We start from the raw sequence: 26,662 nt of genomic DNA on the forward strand, positions 1-26,662 counted from the left end.
ATAGCACTTAACAGAGAGCCGCGGTTATTCAATTTACGTTTTAAATAGTTTACACCTTACAGTCGAGTTTGTTTTGTGCAAACATAGAATTCAATTCATTATGTTTAACAGATGACGGAGAAGATATCAGACATAAATTTTGAAGGATAAACAACGATACACTTCGAATATGATACAGAGAAAACACAGAAACGTATTGGCGCTGGTTTCTGTAATAATAATGAATACAAACATTGGGCCATAAACTTTACTGTCAAGGAAACTATAACGTGAATGCTAAAAACATTGTGAAATTCTTACAGTGTCATTCACGTCATGTGATCTAACGCGTGACTTCGGTCAGGTGACAGTAATTCTATTGCAGAGTTCACTTGACCTGACAACACCTTGGCAGCTGGACGTGGAGCTGAAAGCCGAACAACTATACCTGACCGGTATCAGTATGTGACGTGTCCAACCTGCTTCAATAAGACATGACATGTGTAAAGATGACTATCCGGCAAAAGAGTGTTCACCTGACAAGCTCAACCCCATTTCGCTGTAACTCTAATCGTTGGTCCAAACATAATATTTCAAGCGTGTACCGTTATGGCGCGTAATCAAGGCCAATATTCGAACTCCTCATTTTGGATTCGTACTATCCGTCTTGGACTCATAAACGCTATGTTCAAATTCGGTGGCATTTTCAGGCCAACTGAATTTTAAGGTCACATATCCAACATCGGATTTTACACGTAACGCCGTGCATTACGTGGCCGGCTTATATTTGATGATGATATTGGAGAACTGAACGCGTATTGGCTCAAAAGCCAGCACCATATGCATTGCTTGCATGAAACAAGTGAAAAGATGCAAAGACCACCGCTTTAAAATATACTTGAAATAAATCGAATATCGAAAGTTGGTGTAGAACAGGAATTTCTCTCGCCAGTGTTCCTGATATCATCGAACTCTTGTTTTTTTTTTTAGACAATTTTTTTTTTAGACAACACGTACGGCGCGGGGGTTCGGTTCAATAATCCAATAGACATGAGTTAAAGATAAAACAATGTATTTAATCATTAACATAAATACTTTATCTTCAATTTACATATAACAATCAATATTTAAGTAACTGTGACACGTTACAAACCCATCACGTGAAATTATCACCTTCCTTCATTATATCAGTTGTAGATAATTTTGTAAAACACATCTGTGCCAGCAAGACTCATGCTTTTTCTCTGGATTCATTTTGTATGCAAATCTACTCATAATTGTGATACTATTGTTTTGATTAATAATATTCGTGTCGATGACCGCTACATCATATGTGTGCGATAAACTACCTTCCTAAACAGCCCGCATGAAAATATTGGGAGTTTCTCCTCAAGACTATTCAATACTTTATTATACGGATACATATACAGGTAGAAATTTGCCTTCAGGCTTATCAAATACAGATTTAAATAAAAGTAATCCCCCCGCACCCAATTCATCGTATTGAAAAGTGGCAGCAATACGCTCAGTGCCACGAACACGATGTTTTACATCAAAGCACATTGTGGACCAACGCACAATTTGTCGAGATTACTGAGAGCAACGTCATCAGAAAATATTTCTCCGCAGTTTTTACAGATGTGAAGACTCCCACATATTGTCACCCATCGTCTCTTCTTCATCACGTGATATTGGCAGGAGCTGTCTGCTGATCAGCTGCGACTTGACACCTTCCTACTTGTCCCCGGTATTCTTCCGCGGAGGAACTCTCTCTGCTCACCCTTGCAAGACTCTGTATGAACTACAAGTATAAATGGGACTATCAAATGTTGCCTTGCACATTGTGCATGTAAATTCAGATGCGAAATCCCTTGATTTTGTTATTGTACTTTGCGTGTCCACCATTAGATTTGCTTCGAACGCTTGCATTCACTGAGTTCAGGGATGCCGTTGATGTCGCCATGGTGTCCAAAGCTTCACCAGCCCTGTAACTGTGCAGGTCTCTTTGCATTGATGATCCCCGACCACCACTGGTTCTGCTTGGGTTGTTAAGAAAGGGTGTAGCTTCACGATGCCCCGGTGGGTTCGATCCACGCCTTCTTGACCATCGTCGTTGATCTCCCCAGTGACCTGGAAACCTTTCATATCGATGTCTTCTGTGATTCCTCCGTGTTTGATGGAATGCTGTATTATCCGGAATACATTCATCAACGTGAAATTGTAATAATTCCAAACCAGGGAAATGCTGCTCGCATCGAGGGCATACAAACCTCGGGGAAGAGTCGGGGACACACATCGTGACGTGCTCTACAAGGGTGTCCAAATCCGGAAACGGAAACTCACATATTGGGCAAGTGTGCTGACCAGGGAACGAGTTGAAGTTTCGCTGATCTTCAGCCACAACCACAGAAGCAAAATCGTTTGTGTTGTTTCTCGAACCCCCTGGAATTTCAAAAGCCTGATACCCAGCTGTTCTGTCGGTAGAACTGTCTTCAGGACCTTCCTCTGGAGTATTTGTATCTGTCGCCGTGTTAGGTGGAACAACCTCAAGACGTTCCCTCCTTGCAACCTCTTCCAGGAGAGACACTGCCTCGTGGTCGTCGGGAAGTGTGCTGACATCGTTATCCTGAACGTGTTGGAAGCTATCTCTCCGGCAAAGTGGACACTTCAGAGAACGACCGGATAGGCATCCTTGGAGACAGTCTTGGCAGAAGGTATGGCGACAACTTGGCAATCTCTTCGGCCTGACATATCGTTCAAAACACACCGGACACTGCAGACGCTCGTATAGATCGTTGATGTCTTGGAAGTTGCCCGGCAAACCATTGTAGTCCATACCGCCTTTCTAATGCTGTGAAATAGATAATGCAAATTAAATATACGACAACGACTCTCAAAGAATATAAAACTGTGATCAAACGTCACAGTATTTGATTGAAGGAGGAGAAATAATTTGAAAAAAATCAACCTCACTTATCCCCATCCAAAAATCACACTGCAACGCTTCACGAAATACCGATACAACCAAGGTAGGGATTAAATGTCAACTGAGTGGTTCAGCACAGGATATGTTATTTTCTGGGATCAATAGAAAACTATGGCTCATCAAATATATGTGAGCAATTGACAATTCTTCAAGATTTCAACAACAAGAACTATTGCCAGTTTCTGCCATCTCAAAACTTAAATTGGAATACAGTGCTTTTTTTTTTGGTTTGCTCATTTTTTTTAATTCTACACAGGTACGCGTGTTGATAAATACCACACACTTTTCGAGTCGCATAAAGTCTTCCACCTCGCTCAGGATCATTTTCTAACAAATTACAAGGTGGTTTAGAGTAAATGGCACAGCGTTGTCTATAGGATGTCGATGATGTCGCACGTTTACTACTCTTGTGGAATATTTGATAAAAACGTCGAGCATTATATTGGGCCCCACCAATCTTCTAAAATACCCGATGCAGAGCTGGACGTCCTATATACATACAGCTGTGTTATTGTCTTCACTTCCGCTAGGATGACCGCGGAAGGCCAAAACACGATTGCATGAAGATCGAGCCATCGAATTTTAATGAGATTTAGCATGAAGTTCAAGGTTCCCATGTTTTCTCAGAAAGTGAAATTTTAAATCTTTTGATAATGGAATAGCCCAGAACCCGTTCTAAATATATAAGTGTTGAATTATTCTGGTTTGGAATATACTTTGAACAGTGAACTGTTGTCGCTTTCAATTGACTTTGCATTTCCAATCTCACTATGCGCGAGTTAATGGGATCAATCCTAAAGTGATATTTATATAGTTATTGCGAAATTAGCGTAAAAAATACATTCAGGCGTTAGTGCATGCCACACGTCACCCTTGGTTTCACCACAGAGGCTTATGAATGGTCCAATCGAGATAACAAAAAATGCAGCTATTAAGCCTACTTTTGTGTACGAGCCTTTTTTTTCTTGTTCTCTCCTCTCACCTCTACGATTCGTTAATTCCTCGCTCTGTGCATCAGTGTTAATTATGTATGCCATTTGTAGTGCACCCTCCCTTGGTCAACTTTTCGTACAGGATTCCTGCGTTGACCGCCAAGAGAGGGCGTACTGCACAAGTAGGCCTAATTAACAGAGACTATATATGAGGAAACACAGGGAGAGAAAAGGGATCAACGGAAAAATGCTCATGTAGAAAACTAGATTTAATAGAAGCATTCTTGATTATTTGTACAGGACCATTCCTCTGTGGTTACACCTTGAGCGATATAATATGCTAATGTCCTCGTTCTCCCTCAGTTAGGCCTGTATTTTCGTAATAAGCTTAACGTCATAGGATTTGTGGTGTGTGTCCAGTTAATATCGAACCTGTAGGTTAATCCGTGGGCAGTCGCCTTTATGCTCTTTATATGGTCTTTGCATACGTATATCGGAATGTTGTTCCCCGTCTGAAACGAGATGTGGAGTCTTAAAAAATGAATAAGCAAATCAAGGTGACGGTAATGATATACTTAAATCTCCTTTGAAAAATTTTCAAATTTACTGATTATGGAAGCAGTGTCAAAACATGCATTTACAAAAATACATGTTGAAACCAAAGCAAATGACGATTTCTAGATTATTCCGTACCTGCTGCTGGTAGAGTTTCTTAGAGAGTTGCTTTTCGGTTAGTGGAGCCGATCAGTGTAAAATGAGATTAGCAATTACTATTATGTATCTGTATACTCTTCAAACCTGTGTCAGAACAGAAATGAGAAAACAAAAATGTCAACTCTACATCAAATGACAATTCTCATCTGCTGGTCGTATAGTTTGGCGCAGTATTGCTTGAGGAACCGGTCGGTGTCGGCTCTGCGGATGTATTTGCAGAAGGGAGGCGCCACCCTGTTTTTAATCTTGATAAAAATGGTTCACTGTTTTAAATGCTCAATAGGGATTGTCAGTGTCATTTTATTGAGATCACTCTACCGGCCCATTATAGCATAAAGTGCATAGAACTAACTCACAAATTGTACCATTTAATTGCAAATTTCGGGTGCGTAACAAACAATGAAAAACTCTAGTAAACTAAAACTAACACTCGCAAATACACAGTCATATCACATGTATTCTCAGACGGGCTTAACGCGTTCTCCCTATATTTTTTTCTGATGTCACGGTAAGCGGAAGCCGCATCACGAAAAAACCAAAATCATTCATAAAAAAAGTAAAACATTAACATGCAAGCCCTACGTAACTAACACAATACCGTATATGTGTCCCAGCACGTCACCACAACAATCATGCGACATTGTTAAGCATTGGTTGCAGAACGACGCCGTACCTGCATGGCAGGCTGTTTTCGGGACGTCAGCGCTGGGTGCGTCTGAAAGTCTCCCTCTCAGTGAATGCTGGAATTGACTGATAAGTCTTGATCCAAAGGCCACGGTACAATATTGGAATAGTGCAGTATGTTCCTGTTCGTCCGATACAACGAGCGCAATACCGTAAACGTATCCCAGCTCTACGGGGAAGTGACCGATTCATGAGCACGTCAACACTGCAGTCACGTGACATTGTTACTCATTTACCGTGTCGCACAGTTGCCATGGTTGTCTGCAATGACACTCAAAATTTACGACATAAGTAGCTGGCGAACTTTGATTATGATATGGGAGTACCATTTTTATGGCAATAACATTGCTCTCACCATTTTAATGGATGACGATCACTACAACTAAATATAGCACTTATAAAACAGAGAGCCGCGATTTTTCAATTAACGTTTTAAATAGTTTACACCTTACAGCCGAGTTTGTTTTGTGCAAACATTGAATTAAATTCATTCTGTTTCACAGACACTTGGATGACGGAGAAGATATTAGACATAAATTGTGAAGGATAAACAACGATACACTTTGAACATGATACAGAGAAAGCACAGAAACGTATTTGCACTGGTTTCTGTATGACATTGGGCCATAAACTTTACTGTCAAGGAAACAATAATGTGAATACGCAAAACATTGTGAAATTCCTACAGTGTCATTCACGTCATGTGATCTACCACATGACTTCGGTCAGGTGACAGTCATTCTATTGCAGAGTTCACTTGACCTGACAACACCTTGGCAGCTGGACGTGGAGCTGAAAGCTGCAACAAGGCACTAGACTGTTTCATTACCGATCGACTATACCTGACAGGTATTAGTTTGTGTCGTGTCCAACCTGCTTCAATAATGTAAAATGACAATCTGACAAAAACGTGGTCACCTGACAAGACTCACCCCATTTCGCTGTAACTCTAATCGTTGGTCCAAACATAATATTTCAAGCGTGTACCATTATGGCGCGTAATCAAGGCCAATATTCGAACTCCTCATTTTGGATTCGTACTATCCGTCTTGGACTCATAAACGCTATGTTCAAATTCGGTGGCATTTTCAGGCCAACTGAATTTTAAGGTCACATATCCAACATCGGATTTTACACGTAACGCCGTGCATTACGTGGCCGGCTTATATTTGATGATGATATTAGAGAACTAAACGCGTATTGACTCGAAATCCAGCACCATATGCATTGTTCGCATGAAACAAGTGAAAAGATGCAAAGGCCATCGCTTGAAAATATACCGAATATCGAAAGTTGGTGAAGAACAGAAGTTTCATTTGCCAGCAAGTTTATCTTAGTACTTACGACGGCCGTCATACCAGATAGGTATGTCACTGTGCATATGAACATGATTTTGTTTTCACGATCCAGATGATCCGATCATGAAAGGTCAACCAACATGAATTTATAGAATCAACCTAATCAAGCATAAAAAATCAATCAATGTAAAGTATGGGTTTATGTCATCATTATGTACTATTCAGCAAATTACGGCAAGCCAATCATAAAGACTTCATTTCATGTAGGTTTTAAAAAAAGCTGTTTCAGTCAGTGTCTGTTTCCGCGGTCACAACTTGAAACCCCAAACAATCCTGCGAGAGTAGACAAGGGTCAACAATCACGGTAATCATGATAAATTTCTACTTCGTTACTTTCGAGTCACAGATAAACACATACATACTTTTACTATTCTAGAGTGACATGTCACAGAAAACACATATTTTACGAGTTACTGTGACTTTTCTAACCCGAACACTCAAAACTTTTATTTGCCCGAGAAATGAAAAATTATGTTATGTCGTGAAACAATTCAAAAAAGCGAACTTTTGCCGTATATGAAGAACGGACATTTTATGGGAAGTATTTTCAGCTTTTATCATATAGAGATTGAGTTGTCCTCTGAAGTTTACTGCTGACGAACTTTGTTTATAAAATGTTAGATATTTTAACATAGTTGATTATTTATAAGTATTCACTAGAATTAGTATTAACGAACCACGTAAGCATGAATGAGAACATCTTGGTTAGGAATACCGCCTTTCATCTTTTCTTTAGGCCAAATATTTTCCTGAATTTCATTGCATCAGCAAGTAACTCAGTTGAGGCTGAAATGTCATGGCATATCACCGAGAAAGCGAGGAAAATTTTGATTTATGTAAGGCACGTCTGCCAATTTATTTTTCAACGTATCTTAGAAAAAAGTAATTGAGAGACCCTAAAGCGCCAATATCGTCAAATGTTGACTCTTTTAAGGGTTTGTATTTCTAATGAGGCCAAAGTGGAAAAAAATATGTGTTTCCTGTAACAAGTCCTTTAGAATATGATAGGTAGGGCAGCAGGGAAATGTTTTTCCTGATATTATCGTACCCGAAAAGGCCAGAAAATGATAAATTTTCCAAAATTTGCGTGAGTTAGACTTTGTCTTCCTAATCTCGCGGTATTGCTTTCAAGCTAGCTGGAAAAACCTTTAGGGTCGGTAGGTATACCGGTTTTTTTTCCTGAATACTATGAAATACACTATGTGATATTATATGTTTTTTTTTAAAGATTCTTAGAAGCTGCTGTAGTCAAAGTAAATTTTCAACAACAAAACAATGACACAATATGAAAGGATCGTTCAGTTTTAATCTGAATACAAAAAAATGACTGGACAGTCGTTATGAAAATCCGCTAGTTTCTAACGCACTAACAATAATTCATTTTTCATGTTTCTCTACAGAGAACCTCAAGCATAGTCGAGGACAGTACTCCGATGTAAAGATAGACCGATGCAGTCAGAAAATAGGCAGCATTCGCAGTTCAGTTGAAAAGGTGTATACGATTGATGTATTGGATAAGTACAAGCCGAAATCACATTCTTCCAGAGCCGACTACAAAACGGTTAATAGTTTGGGTGACCAAAACAGGTGCAAATCACCTATACAAAATCAGTTCCCCATATAACACACTACACAACGAGCAAAAGAAAAAGCTGACGTAAAATATACAACAGTTTAATTAAAAATGAAAGGATGACAAACATTTTAATCAACAACCAAATTTACATAGGTCTACATTTACTACAAAAACAGTGGATTGTCCATGTACAAGTGTTCGTAGATAAAAACGCAACAAACTTGTGTATGTTCACAATATATAATCCAGTAATACATTTATGAACAAAGACAAGGCCAAGAACCTCTTTGCGAAATGACAATGGTAAAAGGTTGACAGAAACTAATCCTTGTTTATAGTCATCACCTGGAGCATGTATCTAGTCGCTGCTTTCTGGATTCTTTCTAATTTAACTAGATTTCGTTTGGAACGTGCCGTCTAAACAACACTCCCATACCGAGATGGCTATGAATTAGTAAACAATAAAGAGCTCTGAAGATTTTTGTCTCACACTTATAACCACAAGTACACTTCACGCAAATGCGATCGATATGGCTGTTCCAGTCTAGGTTGGATGTAAGATCAACACCTAGATCACAGTATTTCTTAACAGACTCTAAACATTTGCCATTCATAATAACATACTCAAAGTTCAAGGGGTTTCTGGATCTTGTAAACCTGAGAACATTACACTTTGTTGTATTGAAAGACATGCCCCATTTGACACTCCAATGGTATAGAACATGAATGTCACCTTGGAGTTCAACACAATCTTGCTGAGATTTGATAGCACGAAAGCATTTTGAATCATCAGCAAAGAGAGCTAAAGTAGTCTGACGAGATACACAGATGGGCATATCATTAACATATAACAAAATAAAAACGGACCCAAAATAGATCCCTGAGGAACTCCTGAAGGAACAGGCAACCAATCTGAGTATTCTTCCTCAACCATTACTCTTTGTTTTCTATATGATAAGTGACCTGATATCCAATTTAAAAGCATGCCATTGAAACCAAACAACTGTAACTTATGTGAGGTACTGTGTCGAAAGCCTTGGAGAAGTCAAGATAGAGCATGTCTACCTAACCCCCTCTTGTCTAACACTTCACCAATATCATGGACAACCTGTAAAAGCTGTGTACTACATGACTTTCCTTTACAGAATCTATGTTGTACGATGTAAATAGAACCTGACAATACAGGATAAGCCATATTGAAAATACATCTTTCCATCACTTTGCTGACTAAACTTAACAAGGAAACCAGCCAGGAATCGTTAATATCAGTATCTAAAATTGCTGTGTCAAAGGGCACACGAGACAGGAGCTGCCTTTTTATAATTGTACACATATCTTGGTACATTACGATTTCTTAACAATTTAAATAAAAGTCAGCAACATCATGATCAGAGTAAATCATATCGTTATAGGTATGTACATCACAAAATCTTCAAGAAAATTTGCTAGAACAAGATCAAGAAGTCATTCAGCCGTAGTCATCTCCCATTGATTGCATTGAGTTAGTTGCTCCCGCCAGAATGTGGTAACTAGGTTTAAATTAGTCTTACTTTAATCAGCCTCGAGTCCAATCACACTGCCTTTGCCTGATGTCAGAGCAATGCCAGGAATGTAACATTACACATTTCCTCACCTGCAATATTACGCATTGTTTGTGAAAGTCTTGCGGCCTTGGAACAAGACCTAGTAACCAGTCCGATAAATGTCCACTCACAGCTACAGAGGCATGGCACTCCAACATTCTCTCCACGGACAGCTGATCACCATGACATACAATCGGCCAAGATTACCGTCATCTTAATAGAGGCACATATGAGCATAATCTCCTCATTATGGCGATGACACCTTTCCCAGAGGACGGGTTTTCTTGAATCACGCCTAAATTTACCTGCAATTTGAAATAATTTATTGCTATAGAATGCTGTTGTTGATATGAAGTTTTGCCAAAGGGTATTTTACCAGTTGGCAGAACATATTTTTTAATATCAAGTTTTTTGTTTATCAACAAAAGGTTTTTGGTTTATTAAGGATACATAATCTTGATTCATTATAATCGTATTCCTATTCATTTGTCAACAACATAAACGGTATACATACAGGCATCTTTGCTGTGTTGAAGAGTTAACCACGTCTATTTCAATGAGACAACGAAACTAGGAAATAAAAACACAACAACATAACACTAACTATTTCGCTTTTCCGGACGGATTCTTTCGAAACTTCATGAGAAATATGCCATGTAACACTCTTCTCTTCTGTTTTGAAGCAGTTAAAGCGTTTAACCATTATTCGCTCTACAATGGTCACCATTCTTTCTTCTAGAGACTGATTTGCAGGGAGTTGTTTTGCCTTAATCTTTGGTCAATATTCACTAGGTGACTCCACAGATTCTGTTTCTGACGGCATATGACATCATCATTGATTTATTTTGGCTCTTTTGGGACTGGTGCCTCGCCGTTGAAAACTTCTGAACGTTGTCCAAGCATAACGTAAAACTAGGTTCTGAAATAAGGAAATAAAGCAAAAATCAACCTGAAACTGAACGTTTGATGTGTTCATTCCTCGAAATATGAAAACGTAAGAGATGATTTCAGACAACGTATGTTTTGTTCAAGCTTTCGAGATTGGTGACAGTTGTTCACTTGGTGGTTGGATTACAGAAATAAACACACAGGCAGCCAAGACGTTATTAATATTATTGAGTTTTTCACACTGTTTCCGCTATCAGTTCTTCTCATTTTCCTTATGCTCTGACTGATCGGAGCACAAAAATGATTATATAACCTAACCTAGCCTCTTGACTTTTTATTTATTTTCCACCCCATTACAAGGACGTTTATCTCTCATATACACATCTTGTAATTAATGAGTCAACAAAACTAATTATGATTTGCAGACTAACCCCATGTAAGTATGGGACAAAAATAAACGCAAACATCACTGTAGTTTACATTTTTCTGTAAGGCAGGGATCAAGTGCAAAATGTGAATAATATTTTTAACCACTTACATTTTTCCTGCAACCACCTATATATATATATATATATATATATATATATATATATATATATATATATATATATATATATATATATATATATATATATATATATCTGTATAGAATTGTGACCTTGAAGGTATTTGAATCTGAAATTGTTTCGTAGAATCGTACCAATCAAGAATCCAAGTCCGGGAACCAAAGGACTCATTTGTCTGCCGTTAGTATTTCTAAATAGAAGAAAATGGACGCTATTTTGAAAATGGCGAGTAAAGTAATATTGAAGAAACAAAGAAGTCTATGGTTTTGAATATTGATCTTACCAATGTTACAGATGATTAGGGTTTGGCATTGAAAAAAACTTTACTTTAGTATAGCAGGATATAAAATGTCAGTTCAGGATAACCGGTGTCATTTGTTGATGACTTCGACAAAGTCGTCATGTAGTGTAAATCTGTTAATATCATCGCGTATAGCTGATCTATTACCTGTATGGAAAATTATATTTGTGTGAAAAAAGTAACAATTTCAACTTTATCTTCACTTCTTTGTAAAGTCAGCGCACCCTCAATTACGCTGTGCAAAGTAGGTAGGCCATCTCTTGTCTCACCGATGAACTTCTTCCAGGAGAATTCTGAAATGTTGTCCATGCTCACTTGTTTTATTGCAGTTTTCTTCTGTATGAAGGCCTTCATCTCTCTTCTCGCCTTTACCCGAATCACCTGAAAAACTGCCGCCGAGAGTTGTAGCGGTTCTTTAACAGCGTGTTGATTGCTGCTGCGTATTTGTACCTCCGGATTTGCTTCACAGCTAACTCAGTGAAACTTTTTTTCACAAAACCAAGAACCTATGATTTCACACACAAAACATTTGAATGTATTAGGCAGAGAAATACGTTGTAGTTTCTAGTGTATTTCATTGTAAAACGGTATAGAGACTACACTGACGAGATCGATAATAATGAATTATGAAATACAAAGAATCACTCGCATTTATCTGTTGCTACTCAGAAAACTTAATCCATTGATTAACAGAAACATTAGTTTTTCTTATTTGAATCGGTAAATACTGTCTTTTCACTTGCCTTATCCTTTTCTTTAATTGGCGTTTTCTCTTGTGTATTCTGAGTTGTCGATTGAAGGGGACTTCTGCGAACTGTGGGTTGTACTGAACCTTGTTGTGCACATTTCTGTAAACGTTGTGAAATACAAAATCGATATTGTTTATCGGACTGTATAGCTAGATGTGTTACTACCCTACGGTGTTACGCACCTCATGATTTTTCGTTTATAACGGTAAAGTTCACAATTCATGGTTTACTGAATATCGTATTTTTACTAACAGTGTGACACTGAAAAAAACATAGCATTGCAAAAACATATTATGAAAAGAAGTGTATATGTATACTTACGTCGGTCCACGATGTTGAACCACAGTGGCTTGTTAACTCCCATACCGCTCTGCGCCTACTATTCGCAGACGTGTGTATATACACAGAGGTTCGTCTTACGTGTATCGGAACACCCTGTGCTGTAAACACATTTCATCTCGAAGTGTCCCTGTTGCTAAGGACAGTAATAAATTGTGGACATTATGGAAACATGGCGAACAATACCTGTGAGATTTGGACATCATATAACTTTTTATAGACATATGAGCTAATGTTTAGTTTCAATAATTCATGGTCACTCATTCATGGTCATTCATGGTCGGTGAAGGTGTTCCCGGTCGAGAATTTTTTTTTGTTTGGTGTCAAACCAGTACTGGTGGTTCGCCTGGGCCGCTTTTTGTTGAGGTATGTTGTAGGCATGGCTCTTCTGCACATATCCTCTGCTGCATCTTTCAACGACTGCCGGGCCTTGTAGAGGCAACCAATTAAGATGAAACATTGGCTGCAGAGGCATCTTTCAGGTGTCAAGCGCGATGACCTTTTCCAGTGGAGTGACGGTGATATTGAATAGTGACTCTAGAGCTTCTCTGGTTGGAATGTCCTTCTCTCGTAATGATGCACTGACACTATGCCTCTTAAAGCCATCGGCCTTAGAATCAAAGGTTTTTTGCACAGTGGACGCATGCCATTTTCTCCCCTGACTTTTCATGAAAAGGCTAAGTTTGCTACACGCAAGAGTAATTTGAATTTCAAAGGAAATATGATAAAATTCAACTACTTTCCATTGAATCAAATAAGGTAGCTGGAAAAATCCCGTCAAGGACATAAATGCCATTGAAAGTACGAAATTGCCGCCTGGAGATAAATCTTTGTGCAAAAGGCAAAATTTTATTGCAAGCGACCGTAAGAAACGATCGCAGTTGAGATGCCGGTTCGATATCTCCGCGCTAAAAATGACTTGCATTAAAATGCTAAAAAGGACGTCACTTGTGCGAAGAACGGCAACGAAGTGAGGGTAAGAGTTCACTACCGGAGTGAAAATCTTGAGCAATCCTCGGAAAATCATCCGAAATACGTACACAATCGAACCAGAGATTTTGTTCACAAAAGAAGTTAGGGAATGAGCAATAATCAGAGTTCAGGCAGGTATAGGTCATTTTATTGAATTACGCTCACCTTTGGTTTATTTGCCGTTCTAAATCCCGACCCAAGTTTGGTCGTCGTAATAGACCCATTTTCGCTGCCAGGCGGCGGTTCGCCGCTATCCGTGGCGGGGTTGACATGTTGATGACTCGCGTAGACGCAGGCGCGGTACCCCGCCACAGATAGCTGCGTTTCAGCATAGAGTGTTATAGAGTGTTTCTCATGTAACTAACAAAATAGCATCTATGGATCATTGTTATGCAAGTCAGCGTAAGAGACAACACCCACGTTTATCGTGGAAAGTGATATATTATCATTCGTATTGTGACTTTTCGTGCAAAATTAGCGCCGACCATTCCCAAAGATTCCTAAAGATTGCTACACATGGCGGCACAATTGTTTACTTACGCTGAAAAATATGAACCTTCTCGATGTTGTACTGATTGCCGTGTAACGAGATTGTTTTATGAGCAATGATAAGCAATGTGTCAACATACTGACATTACGAGTTCTCTCAAACCATATCGTCCTCTCACATGGCGTTGTCTTTTTCTCTCTTTTTGTCACTTTCCTTTGTTCTAACCTAAGATTTTAAGTCTCAAACATTCGAATGTCACTTTAAATTACTGGTGAGACTAGCTTAGAATTCAGTGTTTTCTCCGCATGTTCATTGAAAGGGGCACTTTGTGCCCCATTCATCAAAATTAGGGGGCAGACTTTACATTTTAATGGGCAGTCACTGTTGATGCCGATTTTGAAGCGCTTCCCCGATATCATTACGATCGTCACTCACTTCAGTTGCGTCGTCTATGTCGCATTCACCACCCGTATTAACATTGGCATCATGCTGTTTCAAGTTCCGCTTTCAAACTCTACCGCTATACAAAACATGAACGTAAAATTGTTCTAGTATCCATGGAGACTGAACCGGAACTGTAGATCGTTGGCTGTTCTTTTTTATGCTTACACTTCGCGCCATGCACGTCACCAAACCTGAATGACAGGGGATGTTTTGTCTTTTTTGGAGGGAGTATGACTAGAAGCAACTTACAGGTCGCTACACTATGAGCTTGGTTCACCCCAATATATGGGAATGCCTTTGTTTGCTTTGTTTTGTGCGCGATTTCCGGGCTGTCAGTAACTTTCCCAGGGCAGACAATGGCTCGAAATGCGCAATTTGCGCAATCGCGCTGTCGAGAGAAAACCCTGCGGCATTGCGGTTCGGAAATAAGGACTGTAAATCGGTCCAAGTTGGTCAGCACGTCAAAGAACATTGTGTTGATCTGACAACTTTTCCCAAAAATAATTAATGCTGGCGTATTCTATAACTCTTCACTCACACCATGTCTATTACTACCATATGTATTTGGCTTCGAATAAATTTCAGCCATCGGTATTGATATGCATATACATGTAAATTAGTAATGCTTTGCATATATGAATAATTGTTGAGCCTAATCTTGTTTGTAATAGCATCTTTTTTCTGGTGTATTGCTGGAAAAAGAGGCTATATAGTGAAGGCACAGTGTAGCGTGTGTAGTCACAGATGATATTCACGTGGCGTCAGGATGTCTGTAGAGGATAAACTACACACAGTAGGCGATGCAGGAAGGTACCAGCTACTCATGCTGGCCCTAATAAGTTTTACTTTTGTACTTCAATCGGTTTTTGGTCTGGTCAATGTCTTCTTTACCATGAGCAGTGACCATTACTGTCGGGTGTACACGAACCAATCCTATGAACTTGACTCGCCTTTGAAACGTGCGACCATTCCCAGAACACATCACGAAAACCAGACCGTCTGGGATTCCTGTCACATGTACAACGTGAATGAATCCATGCTTTTTGATAGTTACCTTGCCGACGGGACAGCTTCTAATATGTCGCGCTTCACGGCGATGGGTGTTCACCCATGCGATCACGGCTGGGTTTTCGATAGATCGTCAGTGTCGAACACCTTGGTGATGGAGGTAAGTAGATAACTTTCCCGTATTTTAATATTATTCAGACACGGTCACTCCACAAAGACGAGTGACCTTGCTTCAGATAAATCCTGCGATACTCTATCGATGTAAAACTTTTTCATCAGAAGAACTACGGAATTTAATATATGACAGTACTAACCAAAACTAAAATGCACGTGTACCAAGTTTTTATCTTAGTGTGATCAACATATATGGACACCAGAGGGAAATTGGTGTATAGGAGACATCGATGCCGCTTATGATCCCGTGCGCGCATATTAATATTCTACAAGGTGTTATCATCCAATCTGCGACTTCGAAACTTTCTTGTTGACGAACATTGTTTCTTCCAGGAATTTGGTTGTGAATTTCGAGCAAATGAGTAGCGATTTCAGCATTTGATGCATATTCATAGTTCACTAGTTTTCGTAGCTTTCAAATTATTGGTTGCGTCCCACTGTATTATATGAAGCAGCTTGGGCCGCGGTCACTAATTTTGGTGCAGCGGCCATATTAAATTTTATGATCATCGGATGATGGAATATGTTGTGCATAGCAATAGATCCGTTGTACGGGTTCCATACGCATAGTAGCAGACTAACAGAACGCACCCTGCTTTTAACAATAATTGGGCACTTTTTATGACTGTATACCGCCCTGGGGAATCCGTTGCCAGGAAGAAATCATGAACGCGGGGGGGGGGGGAGACGAAACGGAAAATAAAGCTGTAGAATGGATCTGTGGTGCTCTTGTCACTGCGTGAGGTCACTTAATTTGAGTGAGGTACCCCACATATACTAAACGACACAAACTGAAAGAGTCAGTCGTGTGTTGGACGCTCCTACTCCCAGAAGACCTCGGACCGCACATGGCTGAATCTTTCCGTCCAGGGGAAAGTTGTTGAAGCGAATTAGTAAAAACAATCACAACCAGTATACCAGCTTACTTGGTTCAAGCATACATATATCTAATGGCTCAAGCCAGTGCTTTTGAAAAAAGTTATTTCATCAAGTAAATATCACAATAGGCCTAACTCCGCAAGTTCGCGCAGACTAAGATTGGAAATGTAAGTCAGTTGAAAGTATTTCATATTTTAAGTCTTATCACTTCGCTCTAGGATATAGGGTCTGTAGGATATGGTCGAACAGCTGGTCGGCTTCTCGGCGTCACTGGATGATTACGGCCATACTATAATCATGGTATAACGCGGGGAAGGGGCACGGGGACTCAGGCCAGTTCACTGATTTGCACAGGCCACCATGGCCTCACATATGCCCCTCACATTTGCCGAACGCACAATAAACCCTTGTCTCTCGAATCACAGGTGCTTCTTGTTTGCCCTCACCATGCACCATCAAATATGAATGCCATGCATGCCTTGCATGACGTCCAACACCTAGTTATCTGCTCGTATCGCTGACCATCATGCATCAGCTATCCGTGCATGCCCCCCCCCCCCCCGCCGGCCAAAGCCATTAACCGCCACTATAGCTACGTTGACGTCCCTATCACAAATCCTCCACGAATCTAGACTTTATCGCGGCCGAAGAGGGCCCAAAAAAAGTACCTCGATCCTTACTTGCTCTGGCGACAACGGGCTCTGCCAAATGACCTAGGCCCTGTCACTTCGAATTCCGACACAGTACCAACCGATCAGGGAGCGACAGACCACATCATGCATCTCCAAACTGATCGAGGCCGGGATCGCAAATTGCTGTCGCATCAATACGACGTGACCTGCAAGTCCAAACCAACGGCGGTACCAGCCTGACAGCGCAGCAGATATCAAGCCAACCTACTTGATTATCGAAACCAGCGCAGAGTGGGTAGCCCAACCAGCCCACTCGCAGAACCATCACCCTAGTCAAGACGCTGTCTCACACAACGACAGTCGGCCTTACAGCGACCACCGCAACTGAGTTGTTAACCAATGATGCGATAAGGGGTGGACCATTTGATATCCTGGGGGGGGGGGGCTTGGAAGATTGGTGGAGAGCCATTATTTTTTTTCCCACGTGCTTCACCATGAATTATTTTTTTTCTACAGGGCATATGCTGGCAACTTTTTTTTTTCACTTTCCTTCTTCGAGATATATTTTTTTTTACCAAATTTCGGTGCAATGTTTGTTTGCTTGGTTTTTCACACCCAGTAACAAGATGCTGTTCTATCGCACACAGACTATATTCAAGAAACTAAATAAAGATATGTAATACATGTACATTTTTATTCACTTTACAAAAACATATATTGTAAATCATGTACATTTATGGCATTTACTTGTCAGTGTTGTCCTTACATTGAAAGTAGCCGGGTAATTTAAGAAAGTAGATGGGTGGACTGCGAGGGAGCGAAGCGACTGAGTGGCGAGTGAGCGTAGCGAACGAGGGGGGGGGGGAGAGCGCGAGAGGGGGGTGTCCCCCCTCTCGCAAGGCGAAAAATGAAATTTTGGAGTGGAAATGGTTTTCTCTGGTGGCATCTGAGGTGACATTTACAGACTGAAACAGTACTTTTGTTGTGTGTCTTAGACGTGGCTCACATACAACAAAACAAACAAACATGATTTTGTTTTGTTTGTATTATTTATGACACACTTATGGTTTATTTGCAGTGAAGATGTAACATTTAATCTTAAATCACCTGCTGTCTGCTCATTTCATTGCCCATTTCCCATTCTCATTACCACATAGTAGTTTCCCCAAAACCATCAAACTCATTCAATTCTAATCAAAACACATTCGCTTTTGTTAAGAAAAACATTGGTAAGATAATTTACTATAACAGTGTTCGCATTACGAATAAAACATGCGTATATAGAAAACTCATAACAATGAAAAAATGTGTAGAGAGTCGATCCAATGCGTAATAATATTACGCATTGGATTGAGTCTCTACGCATTTTTTCATTGTTATGAGTTTCTATACGCAAACGATAATAGTAAAATGTTTGCAGGCTGTCTCTCTTCTTGTGGTATTTTGACAAAATCCATACATTCAGATTTACACATTTCTGGAAAACACTGGTGAGCAATTTCAATTTCAATATACTTCCTCTAATCAGAAGGTCATGTATACTGTACAATTGTTCATATTCAGTTATTGTTCCTCAAGCTTGAAATGGTTTATGCTTTATAAAACTCCAGAGCTACTGCTTGATTTTTATTGATGCTGCAGTGTGCATCAAACAATTGCCAAGATTTTTTTTTCCGAGTCGCAATGGTCCATAATTGTTTTTTCCATCAGCCACTTAAAGCCAGATTTTTTTTTTCGAGCAACTCCACCTGGCATCTTTTTTCCCCAAATCTTCCAAGCCTCCTCAGGATATCAAATGGTCCACCCCTAACGTACATCACTTCCTGATCGACCACCGTAGGGGGAGTGTCTCATAACAACATAGCCCTGGGTTTCATCGGTGCTATCAGCGCGTTTGTGTACTGCTAGGCTTCTGGCCTCTCACGTGTGAGACTGAGAGGACATAGAAGCGTCACAGTACACACAAACACGGCCTCGAACACCGCCCCGATTGAACCCAGGGCGAATAACATGACAGCCAATATGCATATGGTTGAGCCCATGGTGCAGCGGACCCAGCTTTACAGTTCCACAGAAACACCGAGGCGTCCACCCCCTGGCTCGGGAACACCGGCCTACCAGCTGATCCACTCCTATCATACGTCGAGCAAATGACGCTGGACAACCTGGCTAACCTCTGTAAGTTCACCGACCTTATAGCTGCAGTACAGTAGCTCGAGTTTTGCCTGGGTATTTGTGTCGGACGGCAAAACCGACCCAAAAACCCAGGCAAAACCTCGAGCTACTGTACTGCAGCTACCGACCTCAATGATCTACAGTAAGCTTACACCCCGATGCCCTTGCCCCGTGCACATCACGGGCCACAAAGGCACAAATAGCCTTCGATCCCGACAACCCAGGCATAGCTACGTTCACCACCGAAGTCAAACGTTAAAACATTGGCAATTTTGAGATCTGGTCTCAGTGTTAAAGTACATTCTTGACGTATAGATCCTTGAAATTGTCATGAAATATACAAATTTGTATTTTCAAGACAATTTTGTCATTTTTGGTCGAGAAAACTTGTATTGTTAAGACACTTTTGTCATTTTTGGTTAAGACAAATTGTTCTCAAAAGCTACTTGTCTGATAATTAATTAGATTTGCAAGAACCATGGCGAAGGCTGCCCGAAGTTACTCTGATTCAAGTACATTTCTACCTTTTTTATGTGCTTTCGGTTGAGAACTTCCCTAATCTTTATTTTTCGACCGACAACCAAATGCTTTCTAATGGTAACATAATAGATGTAGATCTATTGTTTGTGTTTCACTTTAAAAGTCACCTGTAATCCAAATGTGCCCATATATGGTCAAAGGGGCGTTCCCTGGTATTCAAAATGCCCATGTGAGGGCGCTGTTTTTAAAAAGCGGCCACCCGCTTAAAATCTGTGATTGGTTAGATTTTCTCTTTCCATGGTAACTGTGGCAAAATTGGAACAGGTGACAGTATACCTTTAAGGATGAACCATTGACAACCATGTTTGTCATGTAACCAAATGTGACCAAATTTAAAGGAATCAAAGAAGTTATGAAAATTGCATTAGCACAATAACCAGCATTTTTTCGCCCTATACGTCTTTCACAAATAGCCTGTTCAAACTATTTCTTACCATAAGTATAAGGCAATAGGCCTTAAACCTGGAACGAGTGCAACTTTGAATAAACTACCACACAGTTTTACAGAGCATGGTGTCGAGTAATATGTGTTTTCAGCGACAAAAAAATTTCCATCAAAATCTGTATGCTGCTACAATGCTTTGGCTGGGACACTCCCATTTCCGTATTTATTGACCAAAGACCAAAGCCCATCCGGTGGTATTAATAGAAGTGCTGTTTTGTTGTAAATAGGTTGTATATAGCCAGTTCAATCTGAAACTTACCATAAGTATAAAGCGATATCCCTAAAACCTAGAAAGAGTGCCCCTTTGAATAAAATACCACGAGGTTTTATATAAAAAGCTGTAGAGTAACACGTGTTTCCACTGACGTAAATTTCCATAGAATTCTGTATGCCGCTACAATGCTTTGGTTGAGACGCTCCCGTTTCTTTATTTATTGACCAAAGACCAAGGCCCGTCCGGTGGTATTAATAGAAGTGCTGTTTTACTGTAAATAGGTTGCACCTTAAAGATTGACCCGTGATAAGCATGCTTGTTAGGTGACCAAATGTCAGCAACTTTTCATGGGAGTCAATGACCAACATCACGTTAAGGACCAACCCAGCCGCAATGTTGCCGTAAAGAGGCGTGCGGTTCACGACGATGTCCCTAGCATTGCTTTTTCACTCTGTGATTTCCCAATTATAAGTAACTCTCTGCATTTTTGAGTGTAGAATTACATATAAATATAATTGACTGGTTTAAATGACATTGGCATTGGTGTGAAAAGGAAAAATAAAATTTTCAGAATTATTCTGCATTTTTTTGTTCACAGACCACAATGAGAAAAGTGTTTTTTAATTTTTAATTTTTCACATAGACTTGTAAATCACTGTATTTTTGTCTGTTAAATTAATTGTATGGACTTACGTGATTAACTGCTATTTTATTGAAGAGGAACAGGCTAGTGATAATAATTTTGGAGTGCAAAAAGAATGTCCGGGATTAGGATTGTTAAAAGTCACTCAACCTCATGTTGTTCATTGACTCTAGTGATATCTATGCTTATCCTTGACTACATGATAATCACACCAATTAGAGATGAATCTTATATGTACAACATATTTCTGATAGAGCAGTATCTGTACTATTCCGAATAAAGTGGCTTTAGATATTAGTGCAATAATTGGGAAAATGGGAGGTTCCTTGAAGCATGACGTATATGGCCCAAAGTTACTGTGATTTAAGTACATTTTTAACCTTTTACACGCCTTTGGTGGGGAACCCCCATATTCTTTATTTTTCCACTTACCACCAAAAGCTTGCCAATGGTAGCAGAGGAGATGTAGATATATTGTCAGTGGTTGCACTTTAAGGGTATTTAGTCACCTGTAATCTAAATATGCCCATATATGGTCAGAAGGGCGTTCCTTGGTTTTCAAAATGCCCATGAGACGGCACTGTTTTAAAAGCCGCCACCCGTTTAAAATCTGTGATGGTTAGATTTTCTCTTTCCATAGTAAATGTGGCAAAATTGGAACAGGTGACAGTATACCTTTAGAGTCAACCATCGACAACCAGCTTTATCATGTAACTTTGTAACCAAATGTTACCAACTTTACGGGAGTCAATGGCCATTACGAAAATTACATTATATCACACCTAACCCTTTTTGCCAATTTTTTTTATTAGCACCCTTTTCAATCTGAAACATATGTATAGAGTGATGTCTTAAATCATAGGGAACCCAGACATCTGGTTGTTGTTGTTGTTTGTATTGTTGTTTATGTGTTGTTGTTGTTGTTGACCAATAAAATTCGACGAACATAAGTGTTGTGTTGTTGCTGTTAATGTTTCAAACGTAACGTAGATGTCATAAGAAACGCTACAAGGACACTAGTACCATTACTTGGCCGATACAACTCTCTGCTAACGTACACTCTGTTTATACACTTAAACAAGGGGTGCAACCTCAGCACCCTTCCTGCTCATGCATCCCAATTTCTGAGCCTTTAAATAACCCTCTATTTACGAGCGATCGAGTTAAAAGCAGCATGACGAGACCTCAAATAGACATAACAAAGCTAATGTGGGGTTTACTTTACCTCACATCTCGAAAATCGCTCGAAAAACCGCGATTTTCACGTCGTTGTATGATGATTTTAATCGCTTTCAAGGACAGGTACGCTCCAGAGGTTCCCATGTTAGTGAGCATTTGAAATTAGCCAATCGCGTGGTCTGTAAAGCCAACGGGCGGGGTTTTAGAATCGGAGGAATACGGTAGTATAGGATGAAGAATTCTGCCAAATACTATAAGATTTAGGATGTGTTTATTGTTGGAAGTCTGGGACTTTCCGGAACTCATCATGGTAACAAATGTATATTTAGACAGTGACTACACTATATAGCCACACGTGCGGTTGTCTATTACAAACTCAATGTCAAACAATATAGCATCACACGTATGACATCTTAGCCATGTGATGACCCTGAAAGTAGTTCCGACAGTGCTAATGTGTTGTTTACGCTACAAGATAATCTGTTTGCTAATGGTGATATAGAGATTTATCCTCTTATAACCAAGTAGGGAAGTGGGGTATTCCTAAGTTTATGGAGCTTTCCTTTAATGATAATTTTCAATAATGTTATATCACAGTATCTTCAATGTACAGAGCAAATTTCGTCAACTTTGGTACAGCCAATTCAGATATATATCTCTAATTAGAAAGTTCATCAAATATGCAAATTAGGAATTGGCTGAAGTGAAAATGCTTAATGACTTTCAACAATGTTAAATCATGGTATCTTCAATATACATACCAAGTTTTGTCAATTTTGATCATGTCAATTGAGATATATATCCCTAATTAGAAAGATCATCAAATATGAAAATTAGCAGTTTTCTTTCATGTCGCCCCTTAATACCTTTAACGGCTGATATATCCTGGTGTGATCAACACTTGTAGCGAAATTCATCAAATTGTGTGCAGTTGTTCTCCATGCATATCCATTTTTTAAATCATTAATTATGCAAATTAGCAACAAGTATGCAAGTCAAACCCACCCGAAACTAATAAGTTCTTGTCATTTTGCAAACTAATAATATGGGATGATTGGATCTTCGTAAATTTTCACATTTCCCTAAAGTGTTAGGTGCCTTAGAGCTGAATGTTGCAATATTAAAAATTACTCATAAAAACAGGCAGTAATTAAAAAGAAAAACAGACGAGCCTACATTTGTAGATTAAAACGAACTTGCTTCACCATCCAATTATCCCAAATTAGCTCCTATCGTGTTCCATGTACCAGATTTGATTCTGATCTGATAAGCCGTTTTGAGATGTCAGGCCAATAGACAGAAAGCTGCGACATCAGCTCACGTGTGTGAACACATGAGCTACTGAGAATAGAACTTCAAAAGCAAATCGTGGGGGAAACAGAGGAGGTCGAAAATGTCATTTTAAAAATAGATGACACGGCGATTTTATCATAGCATTGAATTGTTTTAATAGAGCAAAAAATTGACATCCGAGTTAATAGCAGCGTAATGTTCTTACCGAGGTTCTGGCAACTTTGGTTTAACATTTTTATTTTCGACCAACGAGACAGAAGCTTGTTGATGACTTTGCGGGAACTGTATCAAAACTTAAAATAAAAAGTTGTCAACTGCAAAACTACACTGTGTAACTTATTTTTGCTTGTTTTTGGATCTTTTCACAGTTTAACTTAGTATGCGACGGAGTTTGGTTGCAACAATTGCCCAAATCGACGTATGCTTTTGCTGGAATATTCGGATCTGTAATCTTTGGTCCTCTGAGTGACGCGTAAGTATTTGCCGCCAAGATTCTTGATGCCATGGAGAGCAATGGTCGACATTTTGTTTTGTATTTCCATCAAAATAAACTAACATTTCCGCAGAATTCTAGGATTATTGGAAAACAATCAAGAAAGAAGCTATGTTCACTAAGAAAATTGAGATTGATACAGGGAATAAGCTTGAAAACAGGGCGACATATAAGTAAATATAAATTGAGACTGCGCATGCGTAATTTTCATATGGTCAGATTTGCACAATCCTGTGAATTTCAAATGCGACTATGTTTAGCATGTTACAAATAAGGTTGCATCCTTTCCTTTCCAACAAAGTGAACATAAAACTTTATAAAAATCACGGACAGCTTTATTTTTCGTTGACTTATCGAATCACAGAGACACTTCTGAGCTTCTGCTTGAAGGACAGTTCATGTTCAGAATGAAGACCTCATGAGCGAGCCGGCGCCACGGCTTCGATATCTTTCGTTGCTATTGTAATACCAAATTTATATACCTTTTATCAGAATTACGCTGACTATTGAAAGGTAATGTGTAGGTAGACAAACCACGTGGCGCCGAAATAACTAAAGCAACACACCTGTTTAATAAAACCATACGTATTAATATTAACCCATCATAAACCCTTTGCTTGGCTTGCAGATATGGGAGAAAACCAACATACGTCTTCACCTTAACTATCGCCTTGATTTCCAACGTACTAATGTATCTATCGACGACGTTCCCTATGTTTGTTATATGTCAGTTTCTGATGGGTATTGTTAGCCCAGCAATTTACATCATCGGTCATCTCTTAGGTAGGATTTGGTGATATTTTAAATGTATGCACACACGCATGAGAACATCAGGTGTTATCAAATATTTTCGGTACCTATTCACCAAATACATATTATTATTAGTACATAAACTGGCCCGGATCGCCACCTGTGTGACGTAGACCAGCACAGATAAGAAATCCATATAACCCCTGTTGTACGTCATCAACCGGAACTTTTTTCCTGCATAGGTTCAATTCATATATTCGCGCTTTAAATTGCAAAAAGGTGACCCGATAAATCCAGAGATGGAAACATAGAAGGCATTTTCAACCAAATTTCGAGTCACTAAAGCTTTAGCTACTCCTAGTATCGAATTGGGGATAAGCTTACCGTCGATTGTTTTAATGGCTCATAACGTCGCGACTCCAGGTGAGTCGTAAGGCCCGATGTGGATATCTATCTATCTATCTATCTATCTATCTGTCTATCTGTCTATCTGTCTGTCTGTCTGTCTGTCTGTCTGTCTGTCGGTCGGTCGGTCGGTCGGTCGGTCGGTCGGTCGGTCGGTCTGTCTGTCTGTCTGTCTGTCTGTCTGTCTGTCTGTCTGTCTATCTATCTATCTATCTATCTATCTATCTATCTATCTATCTATCTATATATATATATATATATATATATATATATATATATATATATATATATATATATATATATATATATATATATATATATGTCTCTTTGTTTTTCTATCCGACTGTGTGCATCTACATTAACCTTAAAAAACATGCAGAATATAGCATTGTACATCATTTCCTCTTCAATTACAAGAAAAAATAAGCCACATTTCAGTCATAGGCTACCACTTTTGAAGCTCGTCTTTATCACAGGTATTAGTGCCAAAATCTGACAGGCCGAGGATACAATACAAAAGCATGACCTGCAAAGATCTCGTTCCTATAGATTGGTTTCTTACCTCAACGTATTTGTTATACACCGTTGCATTTATTCATCCTGTCCTTAAAATTTAAAATTCGTCTCATCTTGTCCAGTTGTAGAAATGGTGACCACGAAAAGCAGGCCGATGGCACTGGTAGTCCCTTCATTTGCTTATCCTATCTGTGAGTTCTTGCTAGCGGGTATATCTTATGCAACCAGGAGCCACTGGCGAATAATTCAACTAGTTGTAATGTTAAGCTGTGTCCTTACCATTCCGTATTACTGGTAAGTACCAATCCATAGTGCAGTCGATGTTTCAATATCAGCATGTATATTTCAGAGAATTTTGATGGTGAATGTTTTTTAGTCTATTCTTTATCGCATTGAACCTGTATACATACGTTAACCATCAGCAATACGCGACAGTTGAAGACGCCAGATGCAGAACAACTGTTTTACAATACCCGGCATCTTAAGGAGTAATATATATTTATTCATTTTTATTTTAATGTTTTCTCGTATTGTTTATCATATCAATACCTTCTCATTTTCTCAAAAACTAAAAATTGAACAACTCCGAATATTATTATCCGACAGGATATTAGATGAATCGCCAAGATGGTTATTTCAACAAGGAAAGCTTGAAGAAACAGAAAAACTGTTTGAGAAAATAGCCAAGTGGAACAAAACAACATATAAAGACAAAGTGTAGAGTCTCCAAATACTAAGGTAAATGACAAAACATG

General features: G+C 39.3%; 2 protein-coding genes across 2 annotated transcripts; one reads left to right on the forward strand and one right to left on the reverse strand.

Moving 5' to 3' along the window:
• Nucleotides 1–1,834: 1,834 nt before the first annotated feature.
• On the reverse strand, nt 1,835–5,415 carry LOC139130284 (uncharacterized). Its single transcript, XM_070696037.1, has 4 exons — nt 5,285–5,415; nt 4,591–4,695; nt 4,330–4,409; nt 1,835–2,830 (listed from the first exon to the last, which is right to left on the reverse strand). The coding sequence occupies exon 4, from the start codon at nt 2,813–2,815 to the stop codon at nt 1,835–1,837; it is 981 nt and encodes a 326-aa protein (XP_070552138.1). The 5' UTR covers nt 2,816–2,830; nt 4,330–4,409; nt 4,591–4,695; nt 5,285–5,415.
• A 9,912-nt stretch (nt 5,416–15,327) lies between these two features.
• On the forward strand, nt 15,328–26,628 carry LOC139130285 (solute carrier family 22 member 6-B-like). Its single transcript, XM_070696038.1, has 4 exons — nt 15,328–15,729; nt 24,112–24,215; nt 26,030–26,098; nt 26,514–26,628. Exons 1-4 carry the CDS (start codon nt 15,328–15,330, stop codon nt 26,626–26,628), a joined length of 690 nt encoding a protein of 229 aa, XP_070552139.1.
• The last annotated feature ends 34 nt before the right edge of the window (nt 26,629–26,662 follow it).

The sequence above is a fragment of the Ptychodera flava genome, chromosome 3 (genome assembly GCF_041260155.1).
Source record: "Ptychodera flava strain L36383 chromosome 3, AS_Pfla_20210202, whole genome shotgun sequence".
In the NCBI taxonomy this organism is placed as follows: Eukaryota; Metazoa; Hemichordata; class Enteropneusta; family Ptychoderidae; genus Ptychodera; species Ptychodera flava.